The following is a 19,412-nucleotide window of genomic DNA, read 5'->3' on the forward strand; positions in this document are numbered from 1 at the left end:
ATGTCACTAATTATGTAGAGAGAAGGATAGATACAAAATCATGCCATGAGAATTTAAAAATATGGGAAACTTTTTAACCTTGAAAAATCGTGGCATGTCCTTTCAAAGTCATTTTCATGATTAGCTATGTGTGTCGGTGAACGTTGTCATTTCACAATTTCTGATCATTATACCCTATCAACAATAATTCAATAGGATAGTCCCTCAAAATGACCGGCCGTATTACTGCGCTGCAGGTTCCACAGCACATAAAGGGGGGCACTTTAGATAAGCAGTTCTATCACAAAATGGTGGACCAGAAGACATCCAGTGTTTGATTATCCTGGAGTAGAACTACCACGATATTATACACTCCTTCAACAGCCCCATGCTTTTTTCCCCACTACATTCTTCCTTCAACTAACACATATGTATCTGAGTGGGTGACAAATGATTGTGCTGTGCACAAGTGGAAGCTGTACTTAACGCCATATCTCCTGACAGAGTAAACCTACATAATTCATTACAGATGATACAAGATACTAGACCGGTCTCAGGGATGGCTAACTCTAAAGATCCCTTCCATCTTCACTGGAATTAACTAAATTCTTGAATTTTTTTTTTTCTACTTTGCCTTGTAGGAATTTATCTCCAAGGCTCTCTAAAGGCTGTATGAACTTTGGTGGCCTTCTCGGACAAGGTGATTTGTAGGACCATTTTTACGTGATAGTATGTTTGTTTTCTATGATTTTGTTTGTTTCATGTGATTGATATGGAATATTGTGTTGTTTCATGTGTATTCATGTTATACAGGGCTCATCTGTAAAAATGAACTTTGGTCTCAGCCTACTCTCTGTCAAAAATGAAGGCTTAAATAAAAATTCTTGAAACTAAACGGACATTGTTTCATTTCATTGGGTGTCCATACTATGGCAATCACCTCATCTACGTCATGATGAACATATTTCTGCTGAAAAACAATACGAAATGTGAATATTATGGGTCTGAGAAAAAATGGTGATGGTGACTGTTAAAAATGAGAGGTATGTGCTTCTTACATTTAAACAGGTTTGAATATTAACAACGTTAAAGAAAAAGTGTAATTGCTGAATATTTCCCTCACCGACACCCCTGAAGTGTAACTTAAAAAAATCTATTTTTCACAACTAATTCAATTGACTTCTGGCAATTTTGACAAACGAGGCATGAAAGACACTGTACTAAATTCTTTTGATTTTGTATCACTAACAAGAATGTGGATTATCATTTTTTGGTTAACTTTATATGTCAACATATATTTGTGGTATTTTTAAATGTGTTCACAGGTCCAATATAACATTATAAAAGTATAGTTCCAGATATTTAAATTGAACATTTATGATAACTGTCTTTCTATGATAATACAATTTCGAATACATTATAATGAAGAGCCAGAGGTAATTGGAAAAATTTCAATACAGTATATATAATAATAATAAAATATTTGTACTGACTCAATATCAAAATGCGGTCACTTTTACCACAAATTAGCTTAGATTTACTATAGATTAATACGAATCGAATGACATAATGTAAATATATTGATTAGATGTAATTGATATCAACAAAATAGGAGGAATATCAATGCGGGGTTAGAGAAATTTACTCCAAACTTAAATTGGGCTATAACAGAAGATCAATAAGCTGTTAAATTTGCCATAGCAGCGATAGAATCAAGGTCGAGACACTAAATACGCTTTCATCAATTGTTGTATGATAATTGTACTAATTATAATTGTACGGAGCTATTCATAATGGCAGAGGAAATTAGGGTAGATATTACTGTATTAGTGGTGTTAAAGCTAAATTGCCTAGATCCTAAATTGTATTTTATTTGTGACCTGACCAACAGATACATATAAATAGTGCTAGGGGTCTCAAGCAGGTATAGGCGATTGATCCCTATCTTGTGTTGGAATGGCCACATCAGGAATTAGAGTAGTGAATAATAAATTATCACTTATTTAACACTTATTTTATAGGGTTGTACAACAGACGGAATGTTTGAATAGGGTAGATCACCTATTTTCAAACCTTAAATGTGCAGATTATTTATATTCCATAAAATATAGTAGGAGTCATCAATGTGTATCAGTGCAAAGGAGTAGAAGAATACATCCGTCTAGGTCGCGAACCCTTAAATAATGTATATAGTTACTATTTATGTAGGGTTTCAAGCAGGGTATAGGGTAGATCTGTAGTGGCCTAATAATGTTATATGTACTATTTATGTAGGGTTCAAGCAGGGTATAGGTAGATTGTAGTGCCTAATAATGTTACTATGTACCACTTACTATGTACATGTAAAGTGGAGACTGTCTGTTTCAATGCGTTCATGCCGAACCTGTTTAGCCAGGTCTATATCTCGCTATGAGTCGGCCCTTGCAAAATAGTACATGAATCAGTGAGTTAGTAACCAATTTATTAGCGCGTGTCATAGCGCGTATCCATTGAGTTTGATAATTGAATCTAGTAGATGGAGTACCCACACTTTTAACAATGTGATGTATAAATAGTACCTAATTGGTTATATTGGTAAATGTTTACAACTAGCCAACGACTGCAGCAGTATCCATTATTATAGTGATAGATATCGCGATATGGCTCTCTAAGAAAATAATTTAATTACTTTAACTTTCACTTTTAACTTATAGCGTAGCAGGATACTAAGTCATTGGAACCATCATTTTTAATCGAATAACAAGTTTATAACCTGACACTTTGAACCCTTCTAAAACATTCTTTATATCTGAATATATAGTATGATTGCATCGTTAGAAATTCATCATAAATGCAGGAGATTGCGCATATGCGAATAGTCGAAACTCAATTGAGTGTTCGAGTTCGTGTCGTTCAGCCTCAAGATAAATTGTCTATTCTCTGATTAACAGCTAATTTCCATTAAAGATCCAAGGGTCATAGGTATTTTTGAATAAACTCAAGATTCAACTCATGAACATATCATGACAGTTTCAATATGATTAGCATATAAATTGCTTTCATGCATACGAGTACTTCAGAGTATAGTCCATTCCAATACTTTTAACTATTTTGACATTTGTTTGCAGGGAATAATTTCCAATTGTGACATCGTCATTGTTTGTTACCCTATCTAAATATTCACATATGTTATAATAGTACTTACGCACTATTTTAATTTTACAGGGTGTTATCAGTATAATGCTATTAGAGTGATGTCCTATTAGTTGATCGTATCCAAACTTACGTTGCAATTTCGGTCTGTGTAGTCTGCTCGTGTTCTAGTATACCTTTCGTACGCAAAAACTATATTGCTAGTCAAAAAGCTAATTAGTGGATAGGCGTACTTGTACAGGTTCACAGTGACAAGCAAAGTTGAATAGGGGAGCATTCTGTTAGTTAGTGAACCTATAAATACAATAATGTTAAACAACAATCACTATGAATATATACATTTATCCGAGGTCTGTAGAGCAGGTACTATTTATGTAGGGGTTCAAGCAGGGTATAGGGTAGATCTGTAGTGGCCTAATAATGTTATATGTACTATTTATGTAGGGGTTCAAGCAGGGAAGTGAAACGCTATGGCATTCTATTTATTCCTTATGTTCCTTTTTCCTCCGTTGAAAAAAATTCAAATTCCTGTGAAATGAAAAGGCCCAGGACTGTGCAACTTAGCAACATGGTAAAGGCCCAGGACTGTGCAACTTAGCAACATGATAAAGGCCCAAGGACCACACCCCCTCGTGCGATATCATGCCAATTGGCCAAATGGCGGCGCGAAAACAAGCGATTGAAAATGCTACACTTTAAAGGTTTACCCCGCACCCCGTGTGACCGAGAGTCATGAAATTTAGTTCATAGTTCCCTTTCCTCACAAGGAACACATTCGGCTCAAGAACCTATAGTCCGCCATGATGGATTTTCCACCATTTTGAATGTTGTGAAAATCACTTAAAATACTACTCCTCTAGCACCGATTGATCGATCTGAATTAAACTTGGCATGTGGCATGTATGGACCAAGGTCTCTCAACACAATATTTTCCAGACTAGTAACAAAAACAACATGGCAGCTATTGACCAATGAACATTCACATGTGCGTGGTCTCACACATACTTAGACGCATAGAAATCAGACAAGGATGGGGACACATGTTCCCAACCCTGTCAAGACTTAACATATCTAAGCATATTTAGATCAATATTCTTGTTCTGTTTGAATCTGAGTGATGAAATTTGCTAAGGGAGGTGAGTGTAGCTAACTTGTAGAGTATGGTTGAGTTTGGAAACATAGTGGCGCTGTAAAGACAGGAAAAAAATGTCATGCAAGCTCATTGGTTCATAGCGTCCATGGCGTTTTAGCTAGACTCTTAAAGACGTGCATCCATACACGCTATACGCTACATTTGGTTCCGATCATTCCAGCGGTTCGGGATAAGAAGACGTTTAAAGTAAATATCATTAAAAATAATCCAAAATACATCATAAGCATTTTGCATGATCTGGTTGATGTTGAGTTCTGATATTTGGCAGGCATGGTAAGGAGCTCAGAAGTAGCTCATCCTGAGGCGATGTGTCCAATTTGTCCTGACGGTGACACAGTGGGTCCACAGCTTGAACCCCGACAAGCAGATAAGGGTCCTCATGGGCATCCTTAAACGTTTCACTTCATTTAAGGGAAATTTCACCTGAATATGTTTTGTGCAACTGCTTTAAATTGAAGGAAACTTTAAAGAGCCAATCTGCAGTTACTACATTCTTCCTTTCTTTTTTTACTTTAAATTAATTATTTGTATTTTTTTTTAATTCTTCAAGAATTTAACTTGTAAATGCCTCATGAGCTTAGTTAAACTGTCACACGCCATCAGAACCCAACATATAATATTGTTTTACTCCAATGTTTGTAAACAAAGTAAATGTAAGCAAACACTATACAGCCTCAAAACATGGTTAAAACAATGGTTTTGATATCATGGATGGTCAGTCTTTGCATATATCTCTCTGTCTATGAATTTGACAGTGGTTACATTTCTTCAGCCCCATCCCTCAGATTTTAACCAAAAGGGGAGGGGAGTTCCTTTGTTATTGTTTCGACTAAGGATTCCCGCTTTAATGGAATGCTTTCGACACCTTGTAGAGTCCGTGTGAATTGAGGCTGTTCTGAGGGCAGGAAGATGTTCCTAACGTTTGGTACACTCAGTGTGACATGTTGTGTTCATAGTTGCCTTCGTATAGGGAGACTGGTACATGTAGAGGTTTAATGTGTTCCATGGGTCTGGGAGAAATACTTTAACGTTAATGTACAGTCAACCACCTAGGCCTTCACAACAAAACTGTAATGTACAGTCATCCACCTAGGCCTTCACAACAAAACTGTAATGTACAGTCAACGTCCTAGGCCTTCACAACAAAACTGTAATGTACAGTCAACCACCTAGGCCTTCACAACAAAACTGTTAATGTACAGTCAACGTCCTAGCCTTCACAACAAAACTTTAATGTACAGTCAACCACCTAGGCCTTCACAACAAAACTGTAATGTACAGTCAACGTCTAGGCCTTCACAACAAAATTGTAATGTACAGTCAACGTCCTAGGCCTTCACAACAAAACGTTAATGTACAGTCATCCACCTAGGCCTTCACAACAAAACTGTAATGTACAGTCAACCACTCTAGGCCTTTACAACAGAACTGTAATGTACAGTCAACGTCCTAGGCCTTCACAACAAAACTGTAATGTACAGTCACACACCTAGGACTTCACAACAAAACTGTAATGTACAGTCAACGTCCTAGGCCTTCACAACAAAACTGTAATGTACAGTCAACCACCTAGGCCTTCACAACAAAACTGTAATGTACAGTCAACGTCCTAGGCCTTCACAACAGAGCTTTAATGTACAGCATCCACCTAGGCCTTCACAACAGAGCTTTAATGTACAGTCATCCACCTAGGCCTTACACAACAAACTGTCATGTACAGTCATCCACCTAGGCCTTCACACAACTGTAATGTACAGTCATCCACCTAGGCCTTCACAACAGAGCTTTAATGTACAGTCATCCACCTAGGCCTTCACAACAAAACTGTCATGTACAGTCATCCACCTAGGCCTTCACAACAACTGTAATGTACAGTCAACCACCTAAGGCCTTCACAACAGAGCTTTAATGTACAGTCATCCACCTAGGCCTTCACAACAACTGTAATGTACAGTCAACCACCTAGGCCTTCACAACAGAGCTTTAATGTACAGTCAACCACCTAGGCCTTCACAACAGAGCTTTAAGGTCCAGTCAACGTCCTAGGCCTAGCTGTAACGTATGGCACATGAGATTAGGGAGAAATAGGGTTGTAAAATTCCAGTAACTTTCCCGAAATTCACAGGTTTTCCACAAATCCTGGTTGGAGGTTTGTTCCTGCTTATTACCTCCTAATTCCTATAATTTTACTATCAGAATTCCTGGAAAACCCGGGAATTTGGGGAAAGTTACTGTGCAACTCTAGGGAGAAACGATGATGATGATGATGTACATTCTGTTGATATTCTGTATCTGCGGCAGATCAGTTGTCTTGGTGTTATTGAAACACGTTGACATCTTTCCATAGATATGCATCTCTTCTGTAAGTGTACAGTATATAAATAAAATGGAACGAGTCTAAATCCAATACATCTCCTTGTGATTTCTGATTGTTGTGCACTTCTTCATCAATGGGGTAAAAGAGAGGTACGGGGGCAGTAACCTACCCAATAGGTTGCGTCATTTCCACATCATCCCTACGCCTCCCTACACGCTTGTGTCAAAGCAAAAGTCTTAGTAATATACAGGCCTGGTCGTTCTGTATCGTCAGAATCAACCGATCTGACCACAACCGATACTGATTGCTAAAACGTTTGCTCGATGTTTTTCATAAGATGTAATATGACTGCGTTCCAAGTCACAGTGTCAGAACAGACCAATGACCTTGGCTGTCCACGCTCCGCACCATTCTAGAACACCCATTAGAAGGATTCCATCACAGCTTGTTAATCATTGAAGAGGTTCTTATTGAGAGGCAGAAGCTACTGTAACCCTGGACGAACACCTGCTGCTACCAGGTGGTCAGATAGGCTTCTGGACAGAGAGATAGCACTGGGCCAATCGGCTGAGGATGGGGATTGGTGGAGAGAGTGGGGCGGGGGGGGGGGTCGAGGCACAGAGGCTTGTGATTGGTGGAGAGGGTCAGGGGTTATAAAGGACGGGGATTGGTGAAGACAGCTTCACTGGCAACATGATGAAGATTCTTCTGCTTCTAGGATTTGTGGCAGTGGCCCTGGCTGAGGTGACGCGTTTCGACGGGTAAAATATCTACCTTTTATTTTGGTGTTTCAGAATATGACATGGAAAATTATACTTAGAAAGTTATGAAGATAGACTCTGTACATTGCAATCTATGCTGCCATGTGGCTTATTGGTGACGAATGGAGACCTCGTGAATGATCATGTGGACGATTGTATTCTGATATGTTCATTAATGTTCCTTGAGATCTATAAAATGTGTTCTATAACCCAGTTGGCGCAAAACGTTCTGCGAACCATATGTTTCTTAGAGTTTGGTGAGAGCATGGTTGTCCTATGGTTATTTTGCACACAACCTTACCACAACTTTCTGGGGAATGGTGCAAAATAGTTTGGGAACATTCTCAGCACATTTAAGGAACATAGGGAAAAAAACATACTTTTTTTCGTATTTCATTACTTTAACAGAACTTTCCTAAAAGTAAAAAAATTAGTAAATTGAATTTGGTAACACTTTATTTGGATAGTCCATCTGTAGATGCTCTACAGACTATCTACACATGATCAGTAAAATTTCAACTAACTATCTAATAACCCTAGCTCTAAACCTAATTTTAATCCTTAATCCTAACCCCAAACTTAACCCTTACCTTAACCCTTAGCCTAATCCGTATCTTGCACCTCTCTGATTGGGAGAAACATTTCAGTTGAATGCATTCAGTTGTGCAACTGACTAGGTATCCCCTTTCCCTTATTCTAAACCTAACCCTATTCGTAACCGTAGTACGCAGTTCCTTATCAACAGATCGTTTGTTTAAAGTATGACCATCTCGAGAGCATGTACACATGAAAAATCCAGAATGTCCAAATAAAGTGTGACCTTTATTTTTTAATTTTGGCAACGTTCTCCAACTGATTTGACATCGGCAATGTTCTCAAATAGTTCAGGGAACGTTTTTCTGTGATCATTTCAGTACTTCAGCACACTGTTTCCTACAGCTGGTTCTATAGAATATTATGTTCTCAAAGAGTTCCGAGAACGTTAAGGTGTTCTATAATAACAGTATATGTCTCTTGTCTTGGTTGTCAAGGTGTTCTATAATACAGTGTATATCTCTTGTCTTGGTTGTCAAGGTGTTCTATTAATAACAGTGTAAAACTCTTGGCTTGGTTGTCAAGGTGTTCGTATTAATAACAGTATATGTCTCTGGTCTTGGTTGTCAAGCGTGTTCTATAATGAACAATAATCTGTCCTGGTAGTCAAGTGTTCTATAATAACAGTATATGTCTCTTGTCTTGTTGTCAGTCTTCTATAATAACAGTATATGTCTCTTGTCTTGGTGTCAAGGCTTCTATAATAACAGTATATGTCTCTTGTCTTGGTTGTCAAGGTGTTCATATAATAACAGTATAGTTCTTGTCTTGGTGTCAAGGTCTTCTTAATATAACAGTATATGTCTCTTGTCTTGGTTGTCAAGGGTCTTCTATAATAACAGTATATGTCTCTTGTCTTGGTTGTCAAGGTGTTCTATAATAACAGTATATGTCTCTTGTCTTGGTTGTCAAGGTGTTCTATTAATAAACAGTATATTATCTTGTCTTGGTTGTCAAGGTGTTTCTATAATAACAGTATATATCTTGTCTTGGTTGTCAAGGTATAATAAGGTAATTCTGTCTGGTGTCCGGAAAGTTCGTCTGAAGCCTGTCATTGATGAGCATGTTCTCCCTTATCAAGGAGCTGGCCAACAGCATGGAGGTACATAAGAAACCCTTCACTATACTTAGCCGAGCCAAGCTGTACTGGACTGGCCTGGTTACTGGTTACGATGCTGTAAAAGAAAACATTCATTCAAATCATTTGGTTCCCAGAGACTTATTTCAGGCCCTCTAGGTCCACACACTAGAACCAGAACACTTTGCGTCTCTATGCTGTAAAGGACGTGTTTGAGGATGTAGAGTATGTGTTAAAATGTATGTCTCCCTCTGCTGTTTGTGTTCAACTCGTCTGTCTGTGTGTCTGTGTCTCCTCTGCAGGTGGACTTCTGGAGTCCTGAGAGTGCTGACCTGGTGACCATCGATATTGACGTGGATCTCCATGTTCCAGCTGCCCACACTGACATGGTCTATACCATTCTGCAGCAGAGTGGCATGGAGACTGGGTAATACACACATATATATATATGATATATATATATATACATACATACATACTACTACTACATACTACTGCATATAGATACTACTGCCTATAGATACTACATACATATAGATACTACTACATACTACTACATAAATATATACTACTACATACTACTGCATATAGATACTACTACATATAGATACTACTACCATCTACTACTACATATATAATATATACTACTACTACATATAGATACTTACCTGCCTATAGATACTACTACATAATACTACAGATATATATAATATATATATATATATATATATATATAGATAACTATTTACTACATACTACTACATATAGATACTACTACATATAGACTACTACTACTACTACTACTACTACATATAGATACTCTACATACACTAATATAGATTACTACTACATATATATATATATATATATATATATATATACTACTACTACATACTAATGCATATAGATACTACTACATATATACTACTACATACTACTACATATAGATACTACTACATACTACTACACATATACTGTATATATATATATATATACTACTACTACATACTACTGCATATAGATACTACTACATATATACTACTACATACTACTACATATAGATACTACTACATACTACTACACATATACTGTATATATATATATATACTACACACAACTACACCGTGGTGGAAAAAGTATCCAGTTGTCATACTTGAGTAAAGTATAGATTCCTTAATAGAACGTTACTCATGTAAAAGTCAGCCAGTAAAATACTACTTGAGCAAAAGTCTAAAAGTATTTGGTTTTAAATATATTTCAGTATTAAAAGTACACGTAATTGCTAAAATATTATTAAGTATCAAAAATAAAGGTAAAAGTACAAATAATTTCATATTTCATATATTAAGTCAATCAGATGGCACAATGTTATTGTTTTTTAAATGTACGGATAGCCTGGGGTACACGCCAACACTCATCATTTACAAGCGAAGCATGGGTGTTAAATGAGTCCTCCAGATCACAGGTAGTAGTGATGACCAGGAATGTTCTCTTGATAAGTGTGTGAATTAGACCATTTTTCTGTCCTGCTAACCATTCAAAATGTAAAAAGTACTTCTGGGTGTCTGGGAAAATGTTTGGTGTAAAAAGTACCTAGTTGTCTTTAGGAATGTAGTGAAGTAAAATAAAAAAAATTAAAAATATAAATTGTAAATACCCACAAAAACGACTTAGTTGTACTTTAAAGTATTTGTACTTTGGAAATCATTAATCCACTGCTTCTACATATAGATACTACTACATATAGATACTACTACATATAGATACTACTACATACTTCTACACCTGCATTGCTTGCTGTTTGGGGTTTTACTGGGTTTCTGTACAGCACTGAGATATCAGCTGATGTAAGCTTTATAAATACATTTGATTTGATTTGACATATACACTACCGTTCAAAAGTTTGGGGTCGCCTCTTCCCTGTTGACGTTGAGACTGGTGTTTCGCGGGAACTAATTAATGAAGCAGCCAGTTGAGGACTTGTGAAGCGTCTGTTTCTCAAACTAGATACTCTAATGTACTTGGCCTCTTGCTCAGTTGTGCACCGGGGCCTCCCACTCCTCTTTCTATTCTGGTGAGAGCCAGTTTGCTCTGTTCTGTGAAGGAAGTAGTACACAGCGTTGTACGAGATCTTCAGTTTCTTGGCAATTTCTGACATGGAATAGCCTTCATCAATCAGAACAAGAATAGACTGATGAGTTTCAGAAGAAAGGTCTTTGTTTTTGGCCATTTTGAGCATGTAATCGAACCCACAAATTCTGATGCTCCAGATACTCAACTAGTCTAAAGAAGGACAGTTTTATTGCTTCTTTAAAAATCTGTAGTTTCCAGCTACAATAGTAATTTACAACATTAACAATGTCTACACTGTATTTCTGATCAATTTGATGTTATTTTAATGGACAAAAAAATTGATTTTCTTTCAAAAACAAGGACATTTCTAAGTGACCCCAAACTTTTGAACGGTAGTGTAGATACTACTACAAATAGACACTACTACATACTACATAGATAATACATACATAATACATACATACTACACACTGATATAGTCTATACCCTTCTGCAGTAAAGTGGGATGGAGACTGTAATATAGATATTATATATAGATATTACTGTTATATAGATATTACTGGATACTATGCTACGGTATACTAATATAAATACTCTTTCTGCTCAGTAATGTATCATTGGATTTAGGTTAAACGTTGGGCGAAAACAATATGAAACTTTGATGACTTTTTAAATCAGTTTTCCACTTGGATTCAACATATTGAATGTTTTGGTTGAAATGACGTGGAAACAACGTTGACTCAACCGTTTTTTGCCCAGTGGGAAGTATGTGGGTTACGGAGTTGAAGCTATACAAAAGAGACTATTGACTGAAAGTAATCTGACCTTGGCAAGGTCCATTGAAGGCAGTGTGTCCATGGAACTAGCTGCTAAACAGAGTTAAGTTCATCAGGAGACAGTGAAATGAAGACACATGCCTCGGCTGTGGTAACAAGAGCCCTCGGTGTCTACATGCTGGCGTAAGGACATGGATTGTCCAGCCTGGGGTAAAGAGAGCTGTCAGGTGTCTACATGCTGGCGTAAGGACATGGATTGTCCAGCCTGTGGTATTAAAACAAAAAGAGAAAATGTAGAGGACTGAAAACAAGAAAGAGACTTTCCAACGAAAGAAAAATAATAAAACTGGACAGTATATATAATATTATACGTTAATTAATAGTAGTATCTAGTATGTACACTGAACATAAAAATTAAGAACACCTGCTCTTTCCATGACAGACTGACCAGGTGAATCCAGGTGGAAGCTGTGATCCCTTATTGACCTGTTAAATCCACTTCAATCAMTGTAGATGAAGGGGAGGAGACAGGTTAAAGAAGGATTTTTAAGCCTTGAGACAATTGTGTGCCATTCAGAGGGTGAATGGACAAGACAAAATATTTAAGTGCCTTTGAACAGGGTATGGTAGTAGATGCCAAGTGCACCGGTTTTGTGTCAAGAACAGCAACACGGCTTGGTTTTTCACGCTCAACAGTTTCCCGTGTGTATCAAGAATGGTCCACCACCCAAAGGACATCCAGCCAACTTGTCACAACTGTGGGAAGCATTGGAGTCAACATGGGCCAGCATCCCTGTGGAACTCTTTCGACAGCTTGTAGAGTCCATGCCCCGACGAATTGAGGCTTTTCTGAAGGCTAAAGGGGGAGGGTGCAACTCCATATTAGGAAGGTGTTCCTAATGTTTGTTATACTCAGCGTACGTTGATGGGGGAATTGTCTCTGTTCTCAGGGTCCTGATTGAGGATCTGCAGGCTCAGATGGAAGAGCAGCTGGACAACAGAACCCCAGACCCCAGAACACACAGCTACACCAAATACAACAGTTGGGACAAAGTAAGTCTCTCTAGCCTTCTCTTTCTATCTCTCGCTCGCTCTCTCTCTCTCTGTCAATATATCCTAATACAACAGTTGGAACAAAGATACAATCTCTCTCGCTACCACTGTCTCTCTCTCTTTCTCTCTCATCCCGTTCTCTCCCTTTCTCTTTCGATCCCTCGATCTATGTGTGTCTCCAGATCCAGGCATGGATCTCCTCCATCTCCTCCTCTAACCCCGACCTGATCAGCCGTCAGGTGATCGGAAACACCTACGAGGGACGTCCCATGAACGTTCTCAAGGTATTACTCACTTTATTGTCAACATTTATTGATACTGTTATTGAATAGTCTGGACAGTGGTCTATGAAATAGTCTGGATAGTGGTCTATGAAATAGTCTGGATAGTGTCTATGAATAGGTCTGACGTGGTCTATGAAATAGTCCTGGATAGTGGTCTATGAAATAGTCTGGACAGTGGTCTATGAAATAGTTGGATAGTTGGTCTATGAAATAGTCTGGATAGTGGTCTATGAAATAGTCTGGATAGTGTGTCTATGAAATAGTGCTGGACAGTGGTCTATGAAATAGTCTGGATAGTGGTCTATGAAATAGTCTGGATAGTGGTCTATGAAATAGTCTGGATAGTGGTCTATGAATTAGTCTGGATAGTGGTCTATGAAATAGTCTGGAAGTGGTCTAATGAAATAGTCTGGACAGTGGTCTCTATGAAATAGTCGGACAGTGGCATATAGCTGAAGTGGTCTATGAAATTTGGTTGGCTGGATAGTTGGATGTGGTCTTATGAAATAGTGCATGATAGTGGTCTATGGAAAGTAGTCTGGTAGTGGTGGGTTCTATGAAATACGTCTGGATAGTGCGTCTATGAAATAGTCTGGATAGTGGTCTATGAAATAGTCTGGATAGTGGCTATGAAATAGTGCTGGACTGAGTGGTCTATGATGCTGAAGTGGTTATGAATGTCTGGATAGTGGTCTATGAAATAGTCTGGATCAGTGGTCTATTGAAATAGTCTGGATAGTGGTCTTATGAAAATAGTCTGGATAGTGGTCTATGAAATAGTCTGGATAGTGCGTCATTGAATGAGTCTTGCGACGTGGTCTAGTTGAAATAGTCTGGAATGGTTACAAATGTCGGTACGTGGGTATGAAATAGTCTGGACAGTGGTCTGATGAGGCGTGAATGTATAATGAGTCTGGCAAGTTTCATGAGTTATCTGGGCTGTCTATGATACTGACATTGCGTCTGGCACAGTGTCTATGAAATAGTTGGATAGTGTCTATGAAATAATCTGGACAGTGGTCTATGAAATAGTCTGGACAGTGGTCTATGAAATAGTCTGGACAGTGGTCTATGAAATAGTCTGGATAGTGGTCTATGAAATGTTCTAGCCTACTCGGGTTCACATTTTGGATCATAGCAGCTCTTATCCAGAGTAACCTCTAATGAACAACATATAGTCTACTTCAATCTCAACAACACAAACCTGTTGAAATAAAGGTTAAATTAGTAAAAAACGTATCTCTACAGATCGGTAAGAAGTCCAGCTCCACCAAGCCCTCTATCTTCCTGGACTGTGGTATTCATGCCAGGGAGTGGATCTCCACCGCTTTCTGCCAGTGGTTCGTCAAGGAGGTGAGGCTCATAGAATGACATAGTATAACTCATTTAATAGGATATCAATGGACGCACCGTGACACTTCTATAATCCTACATCATATCATCTATATGCCCAGCTAGCACATTTTGTTCCTTGGAAGTTGTAGGAACGTATGTTTTCGGTTTCACAACTGGTTGTTAGAACGTTTCCTGAACATTTTTAAAACGTTCTGAGAACAGAAGTGAAAAATGTTGCTTGTTCTGAGAACGTTTATTTTTAGGTTGCAGGGAGGTGGTTATGAGAACGTTTTTCTCTGGTTCCTTGACAGTTTTCCTCTGGAGTTTTTATTAATGCTCTGCGAACAGACATTATTGCTTATTTGAACGTTTTTGAATAACTTCCTTAACTTTCACTGATTGTTAGCATATTTTGTGTTACCTTTAACTCCAAGCTCAGATATAAATGAATTTCCTTCGGCATTAATCATGTAAATACATGTATTTTTTTATTGCGACACGGCATCAGAGAGATTTAACCCTATAATCTTGTGTTCTCTATCCGTGGAATTAGTCCACTGCACCACCAGGATACTATGGTATGCTTTTTTAGACATACAAAGCTGTTCATTTTAGTCTATTCAAACAGACCCCATGTCAAAGGAAACAAGCACTATGAACATCAGGTGAGGCCAATTAGTGGGCGTGGCCAACACACCTGAACACACTTAACAAGATAAAGGCTAAAGAGATTTTTGTTGATGCTGAGAACGGAATGTATAGGTTTTTAAATAACATTCTTAGAATGTATAGGTTTTTAAATAACATTCTTAGAACATATAGGTTTTTAAATAACATTCTTAGAACATATAGGTTTTTAAATAACATTTTTAGAATGTATAGGTTTTTAAATAACATTCTTAGAATGTATAGGTTTTTAAATAACATTCTTAGAACGTATAGGTTTTTAAATAACATTCTTAGAATGTATAGGTTTTTAAATAACAATTTGAGAACATGACTTTAAATCGATCCATGAGGAAGCCTGTGGGAAGCTATGCTGGAGTACTGAAATTCCCTCAGAAGAACACTGTTTCTTAACGTCCGCTGAACTATTTGAGAACATTCCCAATGACAAACCAGTTGAAGAACGTTCCTACAACATTACCAAAATGAAGAGTAACCATGTTTGAAATTTCAGGAAAAGGTTTGTTAAAGTAATGAAATACCAAGATTTTTTTTTTTTTTTGCCAAGTTCCTTAAATGTGCTGAGAATGTTCCAAAGCTAAGCAACTATTCTGCACGATTCCCAGAACGTTGTGGGAAGGTTGTATGCAAAATAACCATAGGACGGCCGCACTCTCACCAATCTCTAAGAAAAATATGATTCTCAGAAGGTTATGTACTAGCTGGGTATATTATCCTCTTCCTCCATCGAAACAGTTCAGAGCTCAAATTCATAACCCTCTCACTCTCTTCTTCCTCTCTCCCTCTCCTTCTCTTCCTCCTCCTTCCCAGGCTCTGTCCACCTACGGTAGTGACTCTGAGATGACCGGCCTGCTAAACCAGATGGATGTCTATGTTCTGCCCGTCTTCAACATCGACGGATACGACTTCACCCACAATAGCGTACGTTTTCCTTTAGCCGTTAGCCATTAACTGTTAGCCAGTTAGCTGCTAGCCATTAGCCAGTTAGCCGTTAGCTGTTAGCCAGTTAGCAGTTAGCCGTTAGCTGTTAGCCAGTTAGCTGTTAGCTGCTAGCCATTAGCCAGTTAGCCGTTAGCCAGTTAGCAGTTAGCCATTAGCTGTTAGCCAAAAGTACACTAATTGCTGTTATACTGCATTACCTGATTATTGACACTGCCTGATTTCTGATGGCAAAGATGTGGTGTTTAACTACTCATTATACAGTATGTGATCAAATAAAATAAAATAATATTAGTCACATTCTCCGAATACAACAGGTGTAGACCTTACAGTGAAATGCTTACTTACGAGCCCCAAACCGACAGTTCAGTTTCAAAAATCACGTAATGCAGTTTCACAGCAATTCGTGTACTTATCACAATACAGGGATAGGACTAGCTTAGAACTACATGTTTCAAAACTACAAGAGAACACAGACAAACAGACAGACAGACAGACAGACAGACAGACAGACAGACAGACAGACAGACAGACAGACAGACAGACAGACAGACAGACAGACAGACAGACAAGACAGCAGAGTGACCAGAACCCCAAAAAAAAGACAGAGCAGACAGACGACAGAAGCAGGACAGACAACGACAGAGGTGACAGGACAAGAAGCAGACAGACAGACAGACAGACGAACAGACAGACAGACAGACACACAGACAACAGACAGACACGACACATGACAGAAGCCAGACAGGACAGGAACAGACAAGACAGACAGACAAGAAGCAGACAGACAGACAGGACAGACAACCCGACAAGACAGACAGGGACCAGAACAGGCAGAGTGACAGACAGACAGACAGACAGTACCAGACAGAACAGACAGAGAGCGACAGACCAGACAGGACAGACAAGACAGACAGACATCAGAGTGACCAGGACCAGACAGCAAGAGTGACAGACAGACAAGACAGACAGACAGGACAGGCAGAGTGAACAGACAGACAGCAGAGTGACAGACAAGACAAGACAGACAGACAGACCAGACAGACAGACATAGACAGGACAGACAGACAGGACAGGACAGGACAGACAGCCACAAGACAGACAGACAGACATGAAGACAAGGCACGACGTACTAGTTACGAAGAAAGAAAGAGATTATGAGAGAGAGAAAGTGGAGAGCACAGAGATGAGAGTGATTGAGGAGGAAGAGGAGAGAAAGAGAGATGAAGAGAGAGGAGAGAGTGAAAAGAGTAGAGGAAAAGACAGACGAGACCAGACACGACAGACAGACAGACAGACAGACAGACAGGAACGAACAGAAGACCAGGACAGACAGACAGGGAACAGACCAGACAGAAGCCAAGAGTGACAAAGGACAGACAGAGCTTTGATTGATGTGTGTTTGTGGCTCGGTGTGTGTGGTTTTGGACCTGCAGAAACAGGACTGTGGAGAAAAAGACCCGCTCCAGGATGTCAGGGTTCCAAGCCTGCATCGCCGTGCTGATCCAAACAGCGGAAACTGGACACGCTGGATGGTTGCAGGTTAGAGTTCAAATTATCTGTTACATAAGTCTGTATTTAGTATAGCAATACGTTAGTATTTTATATAGAGATACAATATGGTTTTTTAGACAGTATAGTGTTTAGATACTGTTATCAAGTGTATTGAGATAAGATATATATAGAAACAGTATAGTATGTATATAAGGTAGTATAGGTGATTTTATAGATCAGTATAGAGTTATTGGGAGATCAGTTATATGAGGTGTATTTCTACATAAGAGCTGCACTATAGAGTTTATTCTACGTTAGGGTGTAATATTTCTTAGATGCTTATTCTATTAGAGACTGTAGAGGGTTTCATATAGAATAACTAGTAGGTTATTTTGAGTACAGTAGATAAGAGTGTGATTTTTATAGAGAATACAGTTTATTGAGGTGCTATTTCTAATATAGGAGGTGTATTTAACTAGTTAATAGAGGTCATTTATAATAGAGATAAGTATAGAGGTTTAATTTCCTAACAGTATAGAGGTTTATTTCTACAGTATAGAGGTGTATTTTCTAAGATGATATGAGGTTATTTCTATAAGATACAGTATAGAGTGTATTTCCTATAGAGCTACTGTATAGAGGTGTATTTCTATAGAAGATATCAGTATAAGAGGTGCATTTCTACAGTTAGAGGTGTATTTTTATGAGATACAGATAGAGGTGGTATTTCCTATAGAGATACAGTATAGAGGTGTATTTCTACAGTATAGAGGTGTATTTCTACAGTATAGAGGTGTATTTCTATAGAGATACTGTATAGATTCCCGAAGCACTAAATCTATGTTCAACTCTGTAGGAGAGAGATACATCTTTAGAGGCATAGCATTCATCCAATATAACCTTTCACCCTATGCTCTGTCCCCTCTCCTCTCTCCTCTCTCCTTTCACCCTCTCCTCTCTCCTTTCACCCTAACCCCTGTCCTTTCACCCAAACCCATGTCCTCTCTCCTCTCTTCTCTCAGCCACTGGGGCCTCCTCCAACCCATGCAGTGACACATTCTGTGGCTCCTCACCTGAATCTGAGATCGAGGTGAAGAACGTTGCTGACTTCATCCGTAGGAACAAGTCCTCCATCAAGGCCTACCTCACCATCCACTCCTACTCTCAGCTGCTGCTCTTCCCCTACTCCTACACGTTTCAGCTGGCTGAGCACCACAGCGAGCTGGTCAGTACCTACCCCCTAACCCTGACCCTAACCCTGACCCTAACCCCTAACCCCTAACCCTAACCCCTAACCCTGATCCTAACCCTGATCCTAAACCCTAACCCTGAGCCTAACCCCAAACCGTGACCATAATCCATAACCCCTAACCCTAACCCTCAACCCTTACACCTGAAGATCTGGCCGAGCACCACAGTGAGCTAGTCAGTACCTACCCCCTGACCCTAGCCCATAATCCCTGACCCTAGCCCATAATCCCTGACCCTAGCCCATAATCCCTGATCCTAACCCATAATCCCTGACCCTAACCCATAATCCCTGACCCTAGCCCATAATCCCTGACCCTAGCCCATAATCCCTGACCCTAGCCCATAATCCCTGACCCTAACCCATAATCCCTGATCCTAACCCATAATCCCTAACAATTTAAGATGATTTAAGGATTTAAAGACATAGAGTTCACAAACCACCCAATCCAGACAGATATCTAATACCCCTCTATAACCACCCCATCCAGACAGATATCTAATACCCC

The 19,412-nt window shown here is 38.9% G+C and overlaps 1 protein-coding gene across 1 annotated transcript in view; it reads left to right on the forward strand.

Annotated features, from left to right (window-relative positions):
* The first annotated feature begins 7,274 nt into the window (after window positions 1-7,274).
* LOC112074819 (carboxypeptidase B-like) overlaps window positions 7,275-19,412 on the forward strand; it is a 17,572-nt gene continuing 5,434 nt past the window's right edge. The window contains 11 exon segments of the mRNA XM_070440688.1: window positions 7,275-7,342; window positions 7,765-7,775; window positions 8,973-9,007; window positions 9,009-9,038; window positions 9,317-9,441; window positions 12,814-12,916; window positions 13,099-13,200; window positions 14,449-14,553; window positions 16,033-16,170; window positions 17,598-17,703; window positions 18,639-18,880. Of these exon segments, the coding sequence (XP_070296789.1) occupies window positions 7,275-7,342; window positions 7,765-7,775; window positions 8,973-9,007; window positions 9,009-9,038; window positions 9,317-9,441; window positions 12,814-12,916; window positions 13,099-13,200; window positions 14,449-14,553; window positions 16,033-16,170; window positions 17,598-17,703; window positions 18,639-18,880 (1,065 nt within the window).

Source organism: Salvelinus sp. IW2-2015, unplaced genomic scaffold (genome assembly GCF_002910315.2).
Source record: "Salvelinus sp. IW2-2015 unplaced genomic scaffold, ASM291031v2 Un_scaffold2834, whole genome shotgun sequence".
Lineage (NCBI taxonomy): Eukaryota > Metazoa > Chordata > Actinopteri > Salmoniformes > Salmonidae > Salvelinus > Salvelinus sp. IW2-2015.